At 35.8% G+C, this 24,087-nt stretch overlaps 1 protein-coding gene across 1 annotated transcript in view; it reads right to left on the bottom strand.

Moving 5' to 3' along the window:
- NSUN7 (NOP2/Sun RNA methyltransferase family member 7) overlaps nucleotides 1-24,087 on the bottom strand; it is a 94,754-nt gene that overhangs the window by 17,675 nt on the left and 52,992 nt on the right. Inside the window, 7 exon segments of the mRNA XM_047799308.1 lie at nucleotides 1,159-1,282; nucleotides 12,354-12,471; nucleotides 14,625-14,726; nucleotides 17,981-18,124; nucleotides 19,765-19,975; nucleotides 21,129-21,312; nucleotides 21,656-21,808. Coding sequence (XP_047655264.1) covers nucleotides 1,159-1,282; nucleotides 12,354-12,471; nucleotides 14,625-14,726; nucleotides 17,981-18,124; nucleotides 19,765-19,975; nucleotides 21,129-21,312; nucleotides 21,656-21,808 — 1,036 coding nt within the window.

Genomic DNA, 24,087 nt, shown 5'->3' with positions numbered 1-24,087 from the left:
CAAAAAGAAAAAAAATTAAACTCATGGACATGGAGAACTGACTTGAGGTTGCCAAGGGAGATGGGTAGGGAGAGGGACAGACTGGGAGTTTGGGGTTAATAGATGCAAACTATTGCGTTTGGAGAGGATAAGCAATAGGATCCTGCTGTGTAGCACAGGGAACTATATCTAATCACTTGCAATGGAACGTGATGGAGGATAAATGTGAGAAAAATAATGTATATATATATATATGTATAACTGGGTCACTTTACTATACAGCAGAAATTGACAGAACACTGTAAATCAACTATAATAAAAAGAATTTTTTTAAAAAGATGCATGTACTCCAATGTTGACTGCAGCACTATTTATAATAGCCAAGACATAGAAGCAACCTAAATGTCCAGTGGATGAAGATGTGGTACATGTATACAATAGAATATTACTCAGCCATTAGAAATAATGAAATAATGGCATTTGCATCAACATGGATGGACCTAGAAATTATCATTATAAGTTAAGTTAGTGAAAGACAAATGTCATATGATATCACTTATATGTGGAATCTTTAAAAATGATACAAATGAACTTTTTTGCAGAACAGAAACAAACTAACCAATTTGAAAAACTTATGGTTACCAAGGGGGACCGGTTTCAGGGAAGGGAGGGATAGACTGGGGGGCTGGTATTTGCATATATACACTCAGGTGTAGGGAATGATTGGCCAACAGGGACCTGTTGTATTACACAGAGAACTCTATCCAATATTCCGTGATAATCTATGTGGCAAAAGAATCCAAAAGAGAATGGTTGTGTGTACATATATAACTTAATCACTTTGTTGTACAGCAGAAATTATCACAACCTTGTACATCAACTATACCTCAACAAAACTTTAAAAAAAAAAAGAAAAATTTGAGTGTACACATAAAGAACAAAAAATATAAAATGTTACATAAAATATTCTGTCATTCTAAATAAATAATTAAAACTTTTAAAAAAAGATAAAAATAGGGACTTTGGCCACACAGTAATAATTCTTTTTCCTGCCCTTTAGCTATTAATGAAATAAGCATACCATTATGAAACGTTCATAAAGTTCCTAGGTTCCTCTTATGAGGCTTTGTTGTTTCTTAATTCCTAAGTACCACATGGATTAGGATTTTTTTTCCTTACCTCCCTTGTTAGAACAGAAAGAAAACAACCATTGGTAATTTCAGATGGTTCCATTCTGAAAAATTTGTCAGTGGACAAATGTATTTCCATTAAGGAGCACAGTGGAAGGACAGGAGGACTAAGCCTGCAACAGATAACAACAAAAAATTAGTAGTTAGAATGGCTTATTTGCCAATCAAGGGAGACAATAAATTGTAACAAGTTTTATTATGTTTTACCAATTATTTAAACAAAAATACTAAATCAGAATAAAATGTAAAAGCAGTACAATACTATTATAAAATAAAAGCTCTAGTATTTCACATCAGTACACAATTTATTATACTTCCCAAGTTTTCCATCTTTAAACGACCATGCCAAGAACAACCTTTCAACATATTAAAAACTCTTGTGCAAGTCAGTAATGTGTTAACAAAAAGGCATCCATTATCAAAACAGGTAAATATGTACAGTAATCACAAAGACTAAAACATTTTTTTACTTTCACATGTCAAAATACAAAAAGTATGACTTCCTTCTTTTGATTACTTTTTGCACAATTACAATGTTAAAATGGGCCTATCACTACATTATTTTTCTCAATCACTTTCTCACTATTAATGGGTGAGTTACATAGTATTCAAGGAAGTATATACTGAAGAAAAGACTTTGTGTCAGAAATATAAAAAAATCATGAATCACTTATATGGTTAAAATAATATTTTGGTTTTCCTATTTAATTTTTCATTCAGTAGTAAATGGTTCATTCATAAATAATAAAGAGTTCTTATATTCCCACGCTTTTATAATTAAAACATTTAATCAAAGCAATAATTTTCCACAAATTATCAAGAACTCATTAATAATTTTGCATATTATATTCTAAAGTTTAAAACCATTTCAAATTCATGTTCATTCATTATTTGTCTAAGTGAAGAGCACAAAAATAAAACATTAACTCTCTTAAACAGTTTACAATTTAGTTGAAGAAACTAATTGGTATACAATAATATAAAGAAGACCAAATAAGAATGCTGAGCCACACAGAGACAAAATTATGTAGGAGTACAGAATAAGGTACAGTTAACTCTGGCCATGGGAGAGAGCAACTATGAAGACTTCACAAAGGAAGAAGCATCAGTGCTATGTCTTAAAGACTAAGTAGGTTTCTAATAAGGCAAAGAAGGGTAATTATGGACAGAAAGAAGAGCATTAATAAAACCAGAAGTGTCATGAAGATGTACGTTCAGCAAATAACAAGTATTTCCATATGGCTGAGGCGGAGATTAAGGGGATGTAGAGGTCACTTAGGATGCAGGCAGATACACATGACCTCAGATGACATGCCAAAGCGTCAGGCAAATGGTGATGGTTACTAAAATGTTTATGCTGAACCAAGCTGAAATACAATAGCTGTGTAGGTCATAGAGGCAAGATTGCTAGTCACCCCTCTTACCAACCTTGTTACCAACAAACTGAATTTCTGAGGCTTATCCATCTATGTTCTCTACCCAAATAGAAATTATCAAAAAAGAAATTCACTTACATATTAGGTAAAGAATACTCTGGAAATAATTATTTCTTACCAATGTGGAACATATTTAGTTCTAAGATATAAATATTAGGTTGGGATTTTTGTCAATTTGATATATTTCTAGTACCCAAAAGAGTGCCTGGTATATGGCAGGTATTCGACAAACATTTATTTAATAGACTCTGATAGATTTTAGCTACATAGATGCTGTCTTTTATAATGGTGGTAATAATCTATAATCAATATTAGTAAATTACCTTTACAGACATTGATGCTGCATAACAAAATGACTTCAAAACCCCACATTACAGCCCATTTCTTTGAATAATAAGATAATACCCAGAGTCTCACTCATACCAGATTTAGATGATAACATTTGGGCTCTTCTGAGTTGGTGATAATCATTTATTTATTTAAAAATTTTTTCAGCCATACCCATGGCATTCTGGATCAGGGATAGAATCTTAGCCACAGATGCAACCTACACCACAGCCGCAGAAACACCAGATCTGTAATTCACTGTGCCTGGCTGGAGGATTGAACCCATGCTTAAGCAGTGACCTAAGCCACTGCAGAGACAACCTTGAGTCCTTAACCCACTCCACTATAGAATGAATTCCGGAGTTCCCGTCGTGGCGCAGTGGTTAACGAATCTGACTAGGAACCATGAGGTTGCGGGTTCGGTCCCTGCCCTTGCTCAGTGGGTTAACGATCCGGCGTTGCCGTGAGCTGTGGTGTAGGTTGCAGACGTGGCTCGGATCCCGCATTGCTGTGGCTCTGGCATAGGCCGGTGGCTACAGCTCCGATTCGACCCCTAGCCTGGGAACCTCCATATGCCGCAGAAGCGGCCCAAGAAATAGCAAAAAAAAAAAAAGAATGAATTCCAGTTGGTGACATTTAAATGAGATTTTGAATTTATAATTTATCTTGGAATGGGTGAAGACTTGAATATGGTGGAGTAAGGTGAATATATTTCACATATGAAAGAGACACCAATTTTAGGGGGCTAGAGAGGATAGACTAATGTGGATTCAATAGTGTCCCCTCAAAATTCATGTCTGTAGACTGGCTGAATGGATACAAAAACAAGACCCATATATATATACTGTCTTAGACCCACTTCAGTTCTAGGGACACATATAAATTGAAAGCATAAGGATGGAAGAAAATATTGCATGCAAATATGGAATCAAGATAAAGTTGGAGTTGCAATACTCATATCAGACAAAATAAACCTCAAAAGAAGGTATAGAGACAAAGTAGGACATTACAGAATGATCAAAGAATCAATCCAAGAAGATATAACAATTGTAAATACATATGCACCTAACATAAGATCACCTCAATATATAAGGCAACTGCTAACAACCTTAAAAGGAGAAATTGACAATAACACAGTAGTAGTGAGGGATGTCAGCATCCCACATACAGTGATGAAGATTATCCAGGCAGAAAATAAACAAGGAAACATAGGCTCTAAATGATGCATTAGACCAGATGGATGTAAACGACATTTATAGAACATTCCATCCAAAAGCAGCACAAAACACATTCTTCTCAAGTGCACATGGAACATTCTCTAGGCTAGATCACGTTCTGAGCCACAAATCAAGCCTCAGTAAACTGAAGAAAACTGAAATCATATCAAGCATCGTTTCCCACAACAATGCAATATAACTGGAAATCAACAAGAAAAAAACTGCAAAAATCACTAACATGTACAGACTAAACAACAAAGACACAACAATCTAAAAACCTATGGGTTGCATCAAAAGCAGTTCTAAGAGGGAAGTTTATAGCAATAGGAGCCTACTTCAGAAAACAAGAAAAGGCTCAAAAAAACAACCAAGCTTTACATCTATCACAGAGACTCACCTACAGGAGGTAGGTGAGTCACCTATGAGGTTCCCACGCCTGGGGATCTGGCAGTGGGAGAAGGAGCCCCTGGAGCATTTGGCATTGAAGGCCTATGGGGCTCGTGCACAGGAACTCCACAGGACAGTGGGAAATGGAGACCCCATTCTTGAAAGGTGAACACAGGCTTTCATATGCACTGGTCCCAGGGCAAAGCAGATAATCCATAGGAATCTGGGCCAAACCCTCCTGCAGTTTTTCGAGGATGTCCTAGGAAAATAGGGGGTGACTGCAGCTAGTTGTGGAAGGACACTGGAGGCAAAGGTCTCAGGAATAATCATCAGCATGAACTCCTACAGGTGACCATTTTGGAAAAATATGGCCCCACCCATCAGGGCTAAGAAGCCCCAAGCCAAACAATAATACAGGTGGGAACAGAGCCCCATCAATCAGAAAAGAGGCTGCCTAAAGACCTCCTAGGCACACAACCACCTCTAATCTTACCCTGAGACAAGACCCCACCCACCAGATAGATAAGAATCAGCATCACCTACCAGTGGGCAGGCACCAGCTTCTCCCACCAGGAAGCCTGCAGCAAGCCCCCATACAAACTTCAGCCACAAGGGGTGCAGACATCAGAAGCAAAAGAGGCTACAATGCTATTGTCTGCAAAAAGGAGACCACACCAAAAATCTATACAAGATGAAAAGGCAGAGAATTATGACTCAAATAAGGGAACAACAACAACAACAAAATCCCCAGAAAAACAGCTAAGTGATCTGGAGATTATCAACCTCCATGAAAAAGACTTTAGACTGATGATAGTAAAGATGATTCAAAATCTTGGAAATAAACTGGAGGCAAAGATTGACAAATTGCAAGAAACACTGAGCAAAGAAATAGAAGATTTAAGGATTTAGCAAGCAGAGATGCAAAATACAGGAACTGAAATAAAAATCACTAGAAGCAACCAACAGCCGAATACAGGATGCAGAACAACAAATAAGTGAGGTGGAAGACAGACTGGGGGGAATCACTGATATGGGACAGACAAGATAAAAAAAGATTGAAAAGAAATGAAGACAGTCTAAGAGAACTCCAGGACAATGTTAAATGAACCAAAATCTGTATCATATGGGGTGTCATATGGAGAAGTGAGAAAGAGCCAGAGAAAATATTGGAAGAGATGACAGCCAAAAACTTCCCTAAAAAGGGAGAGGAATCACTCACTCAAATCCAGGAAGCACAATGAGAGCCATATAAAATAAAGCCAAGGAGAGGAGTTCCCGTCATGGCGCAGCAGAAATGAATCTAACTAGGAACCATGAAGTTGGGGGTTCAATCGCTGGCCTTGCTCAGTGGGTTAAGGATCTGACATTGCTGTAAGCTGTGGTGTAGGTCACAGATGTGGCTTGAATCCTGCATTGCTGTGACTGTGGCGTAGGCTTGCAGCTATAGCTCCGATTTGGCCCCTAGCCTGGGAACCACCATATGCTATGGGTGCAGCCCTATAAAGCAAAATAAAATAATAAAATAAAATAAAATAAAATAAACCCAAGGAGGAACACCCAAGACATGTATTAATCAAACTGACCAAAATTAAAGACAAAGCGAAAACACTGAAAGGAGCTAAGGAAAAGACAAAAATAACATACAGGAAAACCCTGATAAGGTTACTGGCAAATTTTTCAGCAGAAACTCTGCAGGCTAGAAGGAGTGGCACAATATACTTAAAGTGATGACAGGAAAAAACCTTCAAGATTACTCTACCCAGCAAGGCTCTCATTCAGATTTGAAGGAGACATCAAAAGCTTTATAGACAAGCAAGAGCTAAAAGAATTCTAGGAGTTCCCATCGTGGCACAATGTTTAATGAATCCAACTAAGAACCATGAGGTTTCGGGTTTGATCCCTGGCCTTGCTTAGTGGGTTAAGGATCCGGCATTGCTGTGAGCTGTAGTGTAGGTTGCAGACGTGGCTCAGATCCAGTGTTGCTGTGGCTCTGGCGTAGGCCGGTGGCCATAGCTCTGATTCGACCCCTAGCCTGGGAATCTCCATATGCCGAGGGAGCAGCCCAAGAAATGGCAAAAAGAGAAAAAAAAAAAAAAAGAATTCTACTGCTAAACCAACTTCACAGCAAATACTAAAGGAACTTCTCTAGGTGGAGAAGAAAAGGCCACCACTAAAAACAAAAATATTTCAAGTAACATGGCTCATAAGTAAAGGCATGCATATAAAGGTGGGAAATCTTCCATGCACAAATACGCTACCAAAATCTGAAATCCTGCAAAGAGGGGGGTATAAATGCAGGACACCGGAGATATACTTGCAATTAAGAGACCAACAATTTAAAACAATCTTATATATATAAACTCCTATATTAAAATGCCATGGTATCTGCAAACCAAGAATCTACAAGAGATACACACACAAATAAGCAGAAGCAATCCAAACACAACACTAAAGATAGTCATCAAACCACAAGAGAACAGACCAAGAGAAGAAGGGAAGAAAAAAAAACAACAAAAACAAATCAAAAACTATTAACAAAATGGCAAAAAGAACATACATATCAATAATTACCTTAAATGTAAATAGACTAAATGCCTCAACCAAAAGACATAGACTGATTGAATGGATACAAAAAAAAAAAAAAAAAGAACAAACCCATATGTATGCTGCCTTCAAGAGATCCACTTCAGTTCTAGGGACACATACAAATTGAAAGTAAGAAGATGGAAGAAAATATTCTATGTAAATGGGAATCAAAGAAAGCTGGAGTAGCAATACTCAGACAAAACAGACCTTAAAATAATATTATAAGAGACAAATGATCCATCAAGAAGATATGACAGTTGTAAATATATATGCACCCAACATGGGATCACCTCAATATATAAGGCATCTGCTAATAACCTTAAAAGGAGGAATTGACAATAACACAGTAGTAGTGAGGGATGTTAACAAACCACTTACAGCAATGGACAGATCATCCAGACAGAAAACAAAGAACACAGGCCTTAAATGATGCATTAGAGTAGGTGGACATAATAGATATTTATAGAATATTCCATCCAAAAGCAGCAAAAAACACATTCTTTTCAAGTGCATACGGAACATTCTCTAGGATAGTCACATCCTAGACCACAAATCAAGCCTCAGTAAATTTAAGAAAACTGAAATCATTCATATCAAGCACCTTGTCTGACCACAATGCTATATGACTGGAAATCAAAAAGAAAAAAATTCCAAAAAACACCCACATGTGTAGACTAAACAACACGCTACTAAACAATCAATGGACCACTGAAGAAATCAAAGAGGAAGTTAAAAAAATACCTAAAAGCAAATGACAGAAGAGACCCAACAATCCAAAACCTATGTGATGCAGCAAAAGCAGTTCTAAAAAGGAAGTTTATAGCAATACAAGCCTACCTTCAGGAAACAAGAAAAAGATCAAATAAACAACGTGACTTAACACCTAAAGCAACTAGAGAGAGAAGAGACAAAAACTAAAGTTAGCACAAGGAAAGAAATCAAAGATCAGAGCAGAAATAAATGAAATAGAAACAAAAAAATAGAAAAGACCAATGAAACTAAAAATTGATTCTTTGAAAAGGTCAATAAAATTGATAAACCCTTATCCAGACTTACCAAGAAAGAAAGAGGACTCATAAAATAAAATTAGCAATGAAAAAAAAGAAGTTACAATGGACATCACAGAAATACAAAGGATTGTAAGAGACTAGTACAAGGCAACTGCTAACAACCTTAAAAGGAGAAGGCTAACTAGATGCCAATAAAATGGACAACTTAGAAGAAATGGACAAATTCTTAGAAAAGTACAGTCTTCTAAGAGTAAACCAAGATGAAATAGAAAATATGAATTGACCAATCACATGTACTGAAATTGAAACTGTGATTTAAAAACTTCTAACAAAAGTCCAAGACCAGATGGCTTCACAGGTGAATTCTATCAAACATTTGGAGAAGAGCTAACACCTATCCTTCTAAAACTCTTCCGAAATATTGCAGAGGAAGGAACACTCCCAAACTCATTCTATGAGGCCACCATTAAAATGGTTTTGATACCAAAACCAGACAAAGATACCACAAAAAAAAATTACATGCCAATATCACTGATTAACATAGATGCAAAAATCATCAACAAAGTACTAGCAAACTGAATCCAACAATACATTAAACGGATTGTACAACAAGATGAAGTGAGATTTATCCCAGGGATACAAGGATTCTTCAATATCTGCAAATCAATCAGTGTGATATACAACATAAACAAACTGAAAAATAAAAACCATGTGATCCTCTCAATAGATGCAGAAAAAGCTTTTGACAAAAATCCAACACTCATTTCTGATAAAAACCCTACAAAAAGTGGGCACAGAGGGAATCTACATAAACATAATAAAGGCCATATATAACAAACCCACAGCTAATATCATCTCAACAGCAAAAAGCTGAAAGCATTCTTGCTAAGATCAGGAACAAGACAAGGATGTCTGATCTCACCACTACTCTTCAACATAGTTTTGGAAGTCCTAGCCATGGCAATAAGAGAAGAAAAAGAAATAAAAGGAATCCAAATTGGAAAGGAAAAAGGAAAACTATCTCTGTTTGTAGATGACATGATGCTATACCTAGAAAATCCTAAAGATGCCACCAGAAAACTGTTAGACCTTATCAATGAATTTGGTAAAGTTGCAGGATACAAAATTAATACACAGAAATTGACGCATTTCTATATACTAACAATGAAAGGTCAGAAAGAGAAATTAGGGAAACAAACCCATTTACCATCATATCAAAAAAAAAAAATCAAATACCTAGAAATAAACCTATCTAAAAAGACAAAAGACCTGTACTCTGAAACCTGTAAGATGCTGATGAAAGAAATCAAAGACTACACAAACAGATGGAAAGACATACCATGCTCTTTGATTGGAAGAATCAATACTGTCAAAATGATTATTCTACCCAAGGAAATCTACATATTCAATGCAATCCATATCAAATAAATTACCAAGGATATTTTTCATAGAACTAGAAAATATTTTCAAGTTTGATTGGAAACACAAAAGACCTGGAATATGCACAGCCATCTTGAGAAAGAAAAATGGAGCTGGAGGAATCAGGCTCCCTGACTTCAGACTACACTACAAAGCTACAGTCATCAAAACCATACGGTACTGGCACAAAGACAGAAATATAGGTCAGTGAAACATGATAGAAAGCCCAGAATTAAACCCACGCACCTACAGTCATCTAATCTATGACAAAGGAGGCAAGAATATACAGTGGAGAAAAGACAGTCCCTTCAATAAGTGGTGCTGGGAAAATTGAACAGCTACATGTGAAAGAATGAAATTACATGTAACGCCATACCAAAAATAAACTCAAAATGATTAAAGGCCTAAATATAAGACTGGACACTATAAAACTCTTAAAGGAAAACATAGGCCAAACGCTTTCTGACATAAACTACAGCAGTATCCTCTCAGATCCACCTCCTAGAGTAATGATGATAAAAACAAAAATAAAGAAATGGGACCTAAATAAACTTAACAGGTTTTGTACAGCAAAGGAAACCCTAAACAAAACGAAAAGACAACCCACAGAATGAGAGAAAATATTTGCAAGCAAATCAACTGATAAGGAATTTATCTCCAAAATTTATAAACACCTCCTGCAGCTAGCTCAATAACAAACAAATAACCCCATCAAAATATGGGCAGAAGTTCTAAACAGACAGTTCTCCAAAGAAGACATACATATGGCAAAAAAAAAAACCACACACGAAACATCACTAATTATTAGAGAAATGCAAATTAAAACTACTATGACGTATCACCTTACACCAGCCAGAATGGCCATCATCAAAAAGTCTACACAGAGTTCTCATCATGGCACAGCAGAAACAAATCCTACTAGTATCCATGAGGATGCACGTTTGATCCTTGGCCTCACTCAGTGGGTCAAGGGTCTGGTATTGCCATGAACTGTGGTGTAGGTCACAGAAGCTGCTCAGTTCCCGCATTGCTGTGGCTGTGTAGACCAGAAGCTGTTGCTCCAATTTTACCCCTAGCCTGGGAAACTCTTTATGCCATGGGTATGGCCCTAAAAAGAAAAAAGAAAAAAAGTCTACAAACAATAAATGTTGAAGAGGATGTGGAGAAAAGGGAACCCTATTACACTGATAAGTGGGAATGTAAACTGGTGCAACCACTATTGAAAACAGAATGGGGATTCCTCAAAAAACTGAAAATAGAACTGCCATTTGACCCAGCAATCCCACTTCTGGGCATCTATTCAGAGAAAAGCATGACTTGAAAAGATACATGTACTCCAGTGTTTACTGCAGCACTATATATATACAATAGCCAAGACATGGAAGCAAGCTAAATGTCCATCAACAGAGGAGTGGATGAAGAAGATGTGGTACATATACACAATTTAATATGACTGAGCCATAAAAAGGAATGAAATGGCATTTGCAGCAATATGGAAGGACCTAGAAATTATCATGCTAAGTGAGGTTATTAGTGAGACACCAACATCATATATATGTGGAATATGAATATATATGTCACTTATATGTGGAACCTAAAAAAAGGATACAATGAACTTCTTTGCAGAACAGATACTGACTCACAGATTTTGAAAAACTTCTGGTTTCCAAAGCAGACAGGGTGTGGGGTGGAGGGGATGGGCTGGGGATTTGGGTGGAAATGCTAGAAAATTGGGTTGTGATGATTGTTGTAAAACTATAAATGTAATAAAACTCACTGAGTTTAAAACATAAAAATACCAATAAAAATATAATGAAATAAAATGCACGCAGATGTCCCTCTATTTTTGCCACATTATATTCTTAGAAACCCTGACAGACAAGAGACAAGTCAAGTCACCCCACACTGTTGAATTCGGTTATATACTTGCAATAATTCTCTTTGCCACTAGATGGTGATTTAGTTAATGCTGCATTGAGAAGCTGACAGAAATAAGGTTGGCTATTTGCTACCAACAAGAATTACTCAATAAGGAAGTAAAGAAGTGAAATAAGACAGTGGTTAACATGTTCACTTGTGAAATGGCAAAGGAAAAACAGCAAATTAAAAGGAGAGAGCAAATTATATACATATTAAGATCTACTATACAAATCACAAGCAAAGTTCAGAACAATGGAACTGAGTAAAAAATGGGAGACATTTTAAAATAACTTACTGTCATGGTCTTGAAGAACTAATTGGTGTCATATCTTCTTAAGTCTACTTCTTATCTTGATGTCCAGAGTTCAGATGGAGTATTACTCTTTTTCTTCTTTGCCCTTAATTTAGCATTTACCTAGTTTATTACAGTGTTACCCATAGAAGCTCCTGTGGTTATCCAGGTTATTTTTATCTTAGTCCTTGTGGGTGTCAGAGGCTAAACAGGTCTGAGAAATGTATGTTTTCAAATGACAAGCATCCAATTTTCTCTCTACTTTCTAAGGTTATTTGATGCTTCAGTCGTTTTACATAAAACTCGGGGTGTAAAGTTTATACTCAATTTACCCAGAAATCAATCAAGTCAAGGCCCAAATGCCTTTAGTCTTACTTAAAAACAAGAAGAATCTTTTTAGTGTACTAGAGAATGCACATGCCAAGCTTTCCAGAATCTACTTTAAAGTTACAAAAAGTTAAGCTATTTGGTCATACTAAAGTCTAACAAAAAGGAAGTGAAATGTCTTCCACTTCTAGCTTAGAAAATCATAATTTTCCATTTTCAAAAATATTTGGTTGAGTTGTTTAGAAGAATCCTTCCTTTCTTACCTATAGGGTTGTACTTTACTCCCAGGGTCTTGAAATTCCAGTGCCTTCTTAACAACAGTTTCATTTTCTTCTGGATAAACTGAACACGTGCAATAAACAACTGCTTGAGCTCTAGTAACTATATTTAAAGAAGATGGAATCAATATAACGAACCCATTAACAATCCTAAACAAATCATTATTGGTTTCAAATAACACAGTCTGTTTGTACTAATACCTCACGGTTTTGATGGGAATGATTTTTAGACACTTGCACAGCTCCCCTTTTAGAGCATGTATCAGTAGTCTGTGGCCAATAAGTAAATCTACCCGAATTATATGGAAACTGAAAATCTAATCAATGTGACCAATCTAATTACAAACACAAATACCATATATCACCATAAGACTGACACTTTAAGCCATTCTTTCACAAGCCATATTGTGTGATTAGTTAAAAGGACTCTAGAAACAGGCAGACTTAGATATGAATGCCAATTCTGTTACTTACTGTGGTATGAACCTGGGAAAAATCACTTAAACTGTCTGATTTTCAACTGTAAAAATGAGGTAGTTTTACTACCTGCCACTCACTCACAGTTATTGAGGAACTACTACATGCTAACCATTGGTCTAGCCATTCAGTATATACACACAAAAATCCCTGCCCCAGGGAGCTTATTTTCTGCTGTACTGCTAGATATAAATAAATAGGAAAATTATATAGCATTAGGAGGTGACAAATGCTATAGAGAAAATCAAAGCAGACACAGATGATGATTAATTACAAGAGATGAGACTGTAATTTTAAACAGAATAATCAGAGAAAGAATTTTTTTAATGTATTATTCACCAACTCTAACCAACCATTTACACACATACATATACATACTATCATACTCAAATCAATGTTTACTAATAGCATCAATTAAAAGGGCAGAACTCCTCTGTATTTTCTACTTTGCCTTCTTTCTACTTCATGTATGCTATATCTTTATGCATTCAATTATCTACACCCTATACTTACTTTTGAGTCTTTGGAGGTCAGGATTTATCCACATTCATCTCCCTAACAACCACTTTAATATCCGACCCAAAGTAGGCATTTGATAAACATGCACTGAATTAATAAAAAGTTTATGTAACTTCTCAGAGAATTCTACATCTAGAGAAGTTATGTAACTTCTCTAGATTTCCACATCCATGTGTGGAAGGGCCTTGGTACTCAAAATCCAAATCTAATATAAATACTTAAAAAGCCTTGTTACTCAGACTTCAAGAGATCTAGGCTTTATCTGTAATTGTATCTCTCTATTCTCTTTTCAGTACTAAGAGAAGTAAAAGTTTGATTAAAATCTGGATTGAAGAAGCATTGTTAGGGGCAGCCACAATGACTACAGAAAAGTTACATCAAAAAACACCAAAGACAGAGTTCCCGTCATGGCTCAGTGGTTAACGAATCCGACTAGGAAACATGAGGTTGCGGGTTCGATCCCTGCCCTTGCTCAGTGAGTTAAGAATCCGGCGTTGCCATGAGCTGTAGTGTAGGTCGCAGGTGTGGCTTGGATCCCGAGTTGCTGTGGCTCTGGTGTAGGTCGGCGGCTACAGCTCAGATTGGACCCCTAGCCTGGGAACCTCCATATGCCATAAGTGTGGCCCTAAAGACAAAAAGACAAAAAAAAAAACAAAAACAAAAACCCACACACACACAAACAAAAAAACACAACAAAGAATAGAAATACAAAAGATGAAACTGTACAAGACAGTACATAAGCATTTCACTTCAGCATTAAGAAACTGTTAATTATTCTTGTTAACCTATGTTAAAAATTATAGTATGGAGTTCCCATCATGGCGCAGTGGTTAACAAATCTGACTAGGAACCATGAGGTTGCAGGTTCGGTCCCTGGCCTTGCTCAGTGGGTTAAAGATCCGGCGTTGCTGTGAGCTGTGGTGTAGGCTGCAGATGTGGCTCAGGCGTAGGCTGGCGGCTAGAGCTCCGATTCGACCCCTAGCCTGGGAACCTCCATATGCCACGGGAGCGGCCCTAGAAAAGGCAAAAAGACCACAAAAATAAAAAAATAAAAAATAAATAAAATTAAAGTAAAGCTTATGTTTAAGACAAATTAAATTGGTAAAAATAAATATTTTGTTATTTGAAGGAACTAAGACTGGTGTTCTGGAAAATTTACTTATGGTCCATACATCATTGCCTGACTATAATAGATAAATGAAGTACTAATGTTTCTAAGATTTACAATATATTTTCAGATTGCACTGATAATAAACTTACATTTCATTGCATGTGTTAGCTGTTCATATTGCTGTTGAGCAAGAACATGAAGTTTATCTTCTGATGTGCCTCCTTGAGAGAAATCTTTAAGTAAACCTGTATCTAAAAGCAAATAAATGATATCAAATATGCCACTATCAAATGTTTTTTCATATACTGCTATTATCATACTATTTAATTTTTTAATCATTTTCCTATTAATGAGTTTCATGGAAAATATTAAAACTAGATAGACAGTATTATAAAAATGCTGATTTAAAATTTTAAGAACTGAATTGACAAAAGTAATTTTGCTTCATTTTAATATTATTTTTCCTTTTTTGTCCTAAGTTCATATGATGCAGTCATCCAACGAGCCAAAATAAGTCATTTAGTACAGAAGATAGAATGCAATCAGTCTGGAGACTAATAGAGGGAAAAAAGATTTTGTTTTCCAAGGTAGAAACTGGTGGGCTATAGTCAGCTCTGAGTAAGAAAGAACACAAAAAGATACAGTTATTATTCCCTAAGAAAATTTTGAAAGAAAAACTTCAGGGAAACACATATGTCTTCATAACAGATTAAGAAACCAACAGATTAGGAGATTCTTATAGTAATTTTTTAAATTTCTAAAACTATTTTTAATATATTTCTTGATAATATAAGATATGGTGAATAATATTTTATATAGATTATTTTATTCAGCAACCCCTTGAAGCATTATTACCTCTTATAACATTGATAAACCTGTTTAAGCATACATTAAACAACTGTCCGAGATCACATAGCTACTAGTTTAGAGCCAGATTCTCATTGGAAATCTGACCAAACTTCTAACCTCTGTTTCTTTCTGCCTCTCAATAACTCCCTGGAGAGCCAATTATTTATACCATAAATTTGGCTGTTCCCCATTCCAGGAATATCACTGAAGGTTAATTAAACTCCATTTTTTTCCAATTTAGTTTTTACGAGAGAAGGTGAGCTTCAGTCCTTCTATTCTGCCATCTTAATCCCATCTCTGGTTTAGCTTCACACTTCATATTTTTCTAACTCTTTAACCAATTTTTAAAGGACTATTTACATATTACTATATTCTAAAATCATGCCATTTACCTTTTTCACCAATTTAAAAATAATTCCAAGTTATTACCAAAGATCAACTTTATATATTCAAGTGGGATTTTTATGAAAACCATTAATATTTTTCAATGTTAAAATGTTCTAATTTATAATTTCTCATGACTAAGTCTTTTGGAGTCATCCCCACTAAATTTATGACTAATATTCTACCTACTAATAATCAGTAGTCAGCAGTTCCTTATTTGTTCTGGCCATTCCTCCTCAGAGTACAGCTTCCTTCAAAACCCTTCTTTTTTCCAGGTTTGCCAAAGACCGCTTCTGGCTTATCCTGTCACTTCTTCACCAAGGCTTTCAAAATATTAGAAACATCTCAGAAACTTTTTATTTTCCCTCTTTCTGTCATTTGTAGTTCCCTTTGGGCTTTTCCCTCCAGCCTCTAGCTTATTTTTAACCTATGGTTTATTTTGTTCTGCATCCCCACTTCAAGATGGCCAGGATAAAGCCAGAGTCTCATAGTTCTAAGCTCTAGTTCTCTTGACTGCAGTGCTTATTGTGGCTGCAGTATTTCTTCCTGCCTCTTTCAAAGTCCAATTCTTCTTCTTTAATCATTTCCCAACTTCTGTAGTATAAGAATTTTCTCAGACTACCATACTCCTACATGAGTTGGTTATTCTTCTGCTTAACTCTCTTGGAAGGAAATTTTCTGCAGCAAGACAGAATTCCACATGGTTCAATGTAAGTCCAGTTAAAAATCCTGTGGTATGGTGGAATACTTTCTATAGTGCAGTATAGTTGAATGTGTTATCTAATCTGAATTTGAATTCTATCTTCCCTATTTTCTAGCTACATGATCTCAGGCAACTTGCTAAATTTCTCTGAATCTTGTGGGGTTTTTTTCCTTTATAAAATAGAGATAATTAAATAACACTATCCTCACACAAAGTTATTGTGAATATTAAACTACACTGCATGAACACTACCTAGAATACTGATTGGGACACAGTTGTATTCAATAAATATTAGTTTCTTGGAGTTCCCGTTGTGGCAGGGTGGTTAACGAATCCGACTAGGCACCATGAGGTTGTGGGTTCGGTCCCTGGCCTTCCTCAGTGGGTCAAGGATCCGGCGTTGCCGTGAGCTGTGGTGTAGGTCGCAGACGCGGCTGAGATCTGGTGTTGCTGTGGCTCTGGCATAGGCCAGCAGCTACAGCTCCGATGAGACCCCTAGACTGGGAACCTCCATATGCTGCGGGAGCAGCCCTATAAAAGGCAAATAAATAAATAAATATTAGTTTTTTTCCCTCAATTTCTTTTTGTTCATTTTTAATTCTGCCCTTGCTAGAAAAAGAAAACAGCTTTCGGCATATTCTGAATGTTAGTGGTATGTCGTCTTTGTCTAATATTCTAGTTAATCTTATCTATGCTTTTCAATATAAGCAAGGGATTAGAGTAAGAATCACTTTCAGTTAACATACTGTGAATGACAGCATGATTCGAAGCACCAGAGTCAGAGCAATTGTGTTTAAATCGAGGCTCTGAAACTTATTATTCAAAAGACTATGAAAGGCTTCAACTTCTCTGAGCCTCAGATTATGTATTTGTAAAACAGAAATAATAAGAGTAACTCCTTCATTTAGTTCTTGTGAGGATTTGATGAAATAATCCAAGCAAGGTGCTTAGTTCAGTGCCTTATATGTAAGTGTTCAATAAATGTTAATATTAAATAATATTGCTTAATTTATTAAAAATGCAAATAAATATTCTCATAATTAATATTCATATCATCCACATACATACTGAGGGTGAATGGTGTTTGAAATAGTCTGCTATAATTTAATTGGGATCATTTTAGAGCACAGGATCCAGAGTCAGACAGATCTAAATCTGAATCCTAGCTCTGTTACCAACTAGTTATGTGACCTTATAAAAATGAATGAATCTGACCTCAGTTTTTCATCTATAAAATGCTGATAAATTTTAGTGCCTATATCTCGAGCTCTGCTATATACCAGAATAGCAAACTGGCCATCATTTTTCTGACTGCCTGTATCACTCAAATTATTAAACATTTTGAATATCCTCCTTGCTCATATCTCACAGAATTGGTACAAAGATTAAATGAGGTAATAGAAGTAAAATACTTTATATATAATAAGTGCTTTATAACTGGAAGCTATTCATTAATCAGATGCCTCTGTCATTTTAAATGATTTCAAATAATTTCATTTAAAGATATTAAGTTTCAATTATTCAGAACTGCATATCAATAATTTAGAAATTAAAAATTAAAACAAGTACCTTCATGCTCATTTAAAATAAATTCTACTGGATTACTAACACCCAGTCCTGAACAACGAGGGAGCAGTAGAATTACTTTAACTTTCTGTAATCTATGATCCTTTGATTCAAGGTTAATAAACGTCTCATGAAGGATTTCAATATCTGGTAGAAAAAGCAAAGAAAATGTAAATATATTAATTAAAAATGTTAATGCAATATGTAATTTATCATTGTTCATTTTTAAATCCTCAACCCAACAAAAAGTCATTTTAATGCAGTCAGAAAAGAGGATTCTTCTCTGATAACATCCTAAAGGTCGTACATGAATTCTCTTAACAGAGTTCTTTCTCCTTCACTTTAAAGTACAATTTTGAAGTTTAAATATCTTCTACATAAAATATAATTTAAAACTTCCATTCAGAACTTCTGATTCCATTTAAAGTAGTGTGATGTAATGTAATGTAGGGAATTGGGTTTCAGAGGCAAGAACGCCCAAGTCTGACTCCCAATTTCACTATTTACTATCTATGCGACTTCGTCTGTCTAATCCTCCATTTCATTATCTGTATAATGGGATAATAATGCCAACAGCTCTCTAATTGTCATGAAGATTGAGATAACATAGTTAGGCTTAGCAGGATGCCTAGTGTACAGTAAATGCTCAGTGCTGGTTATTTCCCTTTCCTATTTGTTATAGACCCTTCTATATTCTGTTTTCACCAGGGGAAAAAAGAAGTTATGCTATACAGTTGTCCATTGCAGATAACTCAATTCTACTTACTGTCTCTCAGACCCTGTGAATCTGTAAAAAGATTTGTTTAGTTTTTCAGCCTCATTGAGCCTATAATAAAATGTTATCTTTTGTCACAGCATGATCCAACAGAAATTTTTTTTTTTTTTTTTTTTTTTTTTAAATAAGAAGCCTGGTGCAGCAGAAGCAAATCCGACTAGGAACCATGAAGTTGTGAGTTCGATCCCTGGCCTTGCTCAGTGGGTTAAGGATCTGGCATTGCCGTGAGCTGTGGTGTAGTTTGCAGATGTGACTCAGATCTGGCGTTGCTGTGGCTCTGGCATAAGCCAGCAGCTATAGCTCTGATTAGACCCCTAGCCTGGGAACCCCCATATGCCACAGGAGCAGCCCTAAAAAGCAAAAAATAGATAAATTAATTAATTAAAATAAGAAGCCTAAGGATTTAGCATCTGATCCTAGATTTTATCTTTGTCCCTTAAGCACTCCTATGATTGTGTTCTTATTTATTAAAAGATGACAGGGAGTTCCCATTGTGGCTCAGCAGAAACAAATCCAACTAGTATCCATGAGGATGTGGGTTCGATCCCTGGCCTCACTCAATGGGTTAAGGATCTGGCATTTCCATGAGCTGGAGTGTAGGTCACAGACTCCGCTCGATTCCCAAGTTGCTGTGACACAGGCCGGCAGCTATAGCTCTGATTCAACCCCTAGCCTGGGAACTTCCATACGCTGCAGGTGTGGCCCTAAAAAGAAAAAAAAAAAAAAAAAAGACAATTTTTACCACTTGCTTTAATCATTATCTGAACCTCAAATTGTATAGTAGCTAAATGTCAAGCAATATACCAAAGTGCCAATATATTAATTTTAACTGCAGTTGTTTAACCAATGTTAAGCAATAAGAACAGCACAATATAATATGGATTAGTGAGGATTTCAGAGTATAGTTCATATATAGAGTTTTACATTATGAAAAAATACAAATTCAAATATTTATTAATATTTCTGAATCTTAGAGAATATTAATGCCAAACAAATAAATATGTGTACATACTTTTACATCCCATTTTTGTGAAAAGCTTCTTCAGGTCAGGATCCTTAGCTTGTGATTGTACCCCACATACAAATATTTTTGAGGTATTATTATTTGTTAAGATTGACATATGGGCAACTGTGTACCATGAACCCGTATTGACCATTAAGATATCATCATCCATATTTAATAAAGCCTTTACAGAATGGACAGCGAGACTTCGAGATTTGTCCTACAAGACAATGGTATGATTAGAATTTCAAAGGGTTTGACTAGAAGCATGTATTTACTTTTTTTTTTTTTGCCTTAGGTAACACAAAGTATTGGTGGGAATGTTGAAGAGATACCTAACCCATGTGAGTTTTAAACATCTTAATATATGATAAAATGTAATGTTAACAAAGGTAACTGATATAAACTGATTTAAAACAACATCCAAACTTTGGCCTAAATCATGACTGCTATCATTTAACTTTTAAACAGTGATAAGGCAATGCTAAAATCCCCCAAATGTGTAACAGGTTACCAATGTCCTGTCTTAGCTCCCATTCTTAAGCCTTCATGAAAATGCATTCATCTGCTACTGCCAGTCCTTCTTTCCCATTACGCTGTCATCTAAATTGCTGCTAGTGCACAGAGATTAAACGATGGATGACAAGCTTATAAAAGGGGGCTACACAGATGAGTTTCTGCAGCTGATCTCAGTGCTTGAGAAGGTATCATTACAAAATAAGGCCGAAAGACTCTGCCCAAGAATGTGGGTGCAGGGAAGGGATTAAGCTTAGAAGACAAAGTTGAATTTGAAGTAAGAATTGGAATCTAAGGTCCTAAAAATTAATTTAACTTAATCTCTTGGGAATTTTCTTTCTTATTCTATTGAAACCACATTACACCTCATATTCTCCTCCTTCACTGATAGCCACGATACATGTCTTACAAACCACAGGTGTAAGACAACAGTAAGGAGATAATGGGCAAGTATTACACACAGCATTTTCAAATGCAGGATGGCACCAGCATCTTCCCCAGAAATGGAAGGAAGAAAAGGAATCATTGTGCCTTCTTTTGAATCCTCCCTTGAAAAAGAAAAACAGCCTTTCAGATGCAGCCAGTACAAGTCCCCCTCAACCTCCCCCACCCCATGGTGTCTAGGAAGGAGAAAATGTTCTTTTCAAAATGCTCATTTCACACGGGGCTAAGATGCCAAAGTATAACAGGAACATGATTGTAGGGGCATTCATTTTACTCAAGGTGAAAATTAGGCCTTATAAACCTCCTTAAAAACCTATATAAAATACAACCCATTTGTTAGGTTTTATTTTTAAGTGGAGGAATTCTTTAGATAAGTAGGATTATTGAGAATCACAGTGAAAGTAAATGTTTACCTGAAATATAAGTTTAAAATCTTTGAAAAGATCTATATTTAGAAGATCATTTTTAAGATGAGATGGAAAAATTAAGACATCATAGCAATGTTGATCCACAGCAAAGACTTTATTATCAATATGCAATACAGATTTGACTTTATTATAGCCTCTTTTCTTCAAACTATTATAAACTTCTTCAAGGCTGTAAATATACAACATTAGGTTGTAATTACAAATATAATACATTAAAAATATATTTAACAATAGCATCTTTTTCCTACAATAAATATCACTACATATTCCATTACACCTAATGGAATTTATCATTTTAGCCAACAAGTTGGAAAATAATTAGTGACAAAAAAGTTAGCACATTCACGTAATTTCCTTTGGTAATCTAGTGATAAGATCCTGAACTAATAAACTATGATTCCTCAATCACACCCCCACAATAGCCCCCACCATCCATTAAAAAGGTAATATTTCCTCTCACATTATTCTGAAAGTCAAGTGACTTCAATAAAGAATTTAATTAGAACTCTTACCTGATTTTACAAGTATTTATCCAAGCATAAAGTGGCAAAGTGGAGGCCCTTAATTCCTGGTTCCTAACTGTTTCTGGAAGAATGTGGTAAATTGAAAGGGCATCATGTTTGATTCGACATCTTGCCAATGCTGCAGCCAATTTTGTCTTATAACTAGAGATAGAAAATCCATTCTTGGTAACTATTACATTGAAGACAAGACTATCAATTTTCCACTAGAAACACGAACAATTAGATTTAGAATTTTAACAAACACTTCTATAATTCTATTTCAAAATTTTTGAAGTCTAAAACACTTGACATGTTTAAAAATAGAAATGTTTTCAGTTTTGGCTGCCTCTGTGTAGTTGTGTATCTCCTCAGGTATTTATAACAATTGCCGGTTGAGAGACAAATTTATACAGCGAGTGAAGAAAAGGATTTAGATACAGACAAATCTGAAGTTAAATTCAGGCTCTATCACTTACCAGCTGTGTGACCTCAAGTGTGATAATGAATCTCTCATCAGCCTCAGCTTTCTCATCTGTAAAAGGTGATCAACTGACTTTGCTATTAATATAGTGATCAATATCATGTGTGTAAAATACTTAGCATAGGAATTCCCCTCGTGGCACAGCAGAGGTTGCGGATTCGATCCCTGGCCTCGCTCAGTGGGTTAAGGATCTGGCGTTGCTGTGAGCTGTGGTGTAAGTCACAGACGCAGCTAGGATCTGGCATTGCTGTGGCTGTGGTGTAGGCTGGCAGCTGTAGCTCCAATTCAACCCCTAGCCTGGGAACCTCCATATGCTGTGGGTGCGGCCTTTAAAAAAATTTTTAATTAAAAAAAAATACTTAGCACAGTGCCTGGCACATGGCAGGCACTCATTATAGCTCAGTTATTATTATCAGAGATTGTAACACTGTAGTCTTGATAAGACTGAGAAACCTTCATGACTCTGTATCAAGTCCTTCCCAATTCTGATTATATCTCAAAGTTCCAAGTAACAAAAAAAGAAAAATAAAAACCGATTAGCATAACCATGAATACCCAATGATTATTTTTAATCTCACAGCCCAATTTTTTAATAAATGAAAATATGGGACTTACTCTGACCCATATTCATAGTATATTCATGATAGAATCTAACAGAATAATAAACTTCAGGGATAACGTTGAATGAGAAATAGGGAAGAGATGCCAAAAAAAAGTCAAGTTCTTTGAGAGCGGTGTGTGTGGCTAAAGAAAGAGAAGGGGCATGGGGGAAAGGAGGGAGGGAGAGAGGAGGAGAGGGAAAGGGTATTAACATTAAGCCTTCCAGGGCTATAATTAAATTCAATTTGCATAATGCTATGCCCTAATGTCACAAAGCTATGGCAAGAGACATTAAAAACAATTATAAAACATTATGCACATCAAAGAATAAATTATAAAGGGTGAGTTACTATTCTACATTATACACTGATGTTTCTGAGAACAGACTATTTTTGACTAAACAGTTCTTCCAAATACCTACATAAGTATGAATTTATAAGAGATGCTATGGACTGAATTACTTTATCATTAAGATATAAAGATTAGAGGAGTTCCCATCATGGCGCAGCAGAAACAAATCCGGCTAGGAACCATGAGGTTGTGGGTTCAGTACCTGGCCTTGCTCAGTGGGTTAAGGATCTGGCATTGCCGTGAGCTGTGGTGTAGTATGCAGATGTGACTCAGATCTGGCGTTGCTGTGGCTCTGGCATAAGCCAGCAGCTATAGCTCTGATTAGACCCCTAGACTGGGAACCTCCATATGCTTCGGGTGTGGCCCTAAAGAGACAAAAAGACAAAAAAAAAAAAAAAAGATATAAAGATTAGAGATATGAAGCCTAAAAAAATCTATGTGTTCTGCATATACAAGGAGTACAGGGAGAAATAATTTTCCAAAACCCAGAGAGCAAATATTTTGGACTATGAATTGTAATATAATTTAATCACACAAAAAGTAATTTACATACACAATTATAAAGATTCTTATATAAACATACATTATCAGATTGAGAACAAAGACCAAATCCAAATGCCTATTAGGATAACCAGACATATTACTTCTGTAAATAAAATATCCCATGATTACTTAAAAAAAAAAAAAACAAAAAAACAAAAAAACTTCCTTCATAGCTTTAAGGCAGACTGCAATAAAGAAAATGGAAGCAAAAATAGCCTTTCACAACATTCCTGATCCAGAAGTCCATCTCCTGCTACAATTTGGATGTTATCACAGAGTTGCTTAATTATCTTTTTACCAGCATCCCTGGTGTACATATAGCCAAAACTAGCTAGCTGACTTTGATTCTTTCTTTCAAAATTTTTTTATCTTTTGGCCACCCCATGGTACATGGAGTTCCAGGGCCAGGGATCAGATCCAAGTCACGGTTGTGTCCTAGCTATGGCAACACTGGATCCTTTAACCC

This window comes from Phacochoerus africanus, chromosome 10, assembly GCF_016906955.1.
Source record: "Phacochoerus africanus isolate WHEZ1 chromosome 10, ROS_Pafr_v1, whole genome shotgun sequence".
Lineage (NCBI taxonomy): Eukaryota > Metazoa > Chordata > Mammalia > Artiodactyla > Suidae > Phacochoerus > Phacochoerus africanus.
Note: the sequence above shows the minus strand (reverse complement) of the source record. Positions and strands in the feature narration are given on the sequence as shown.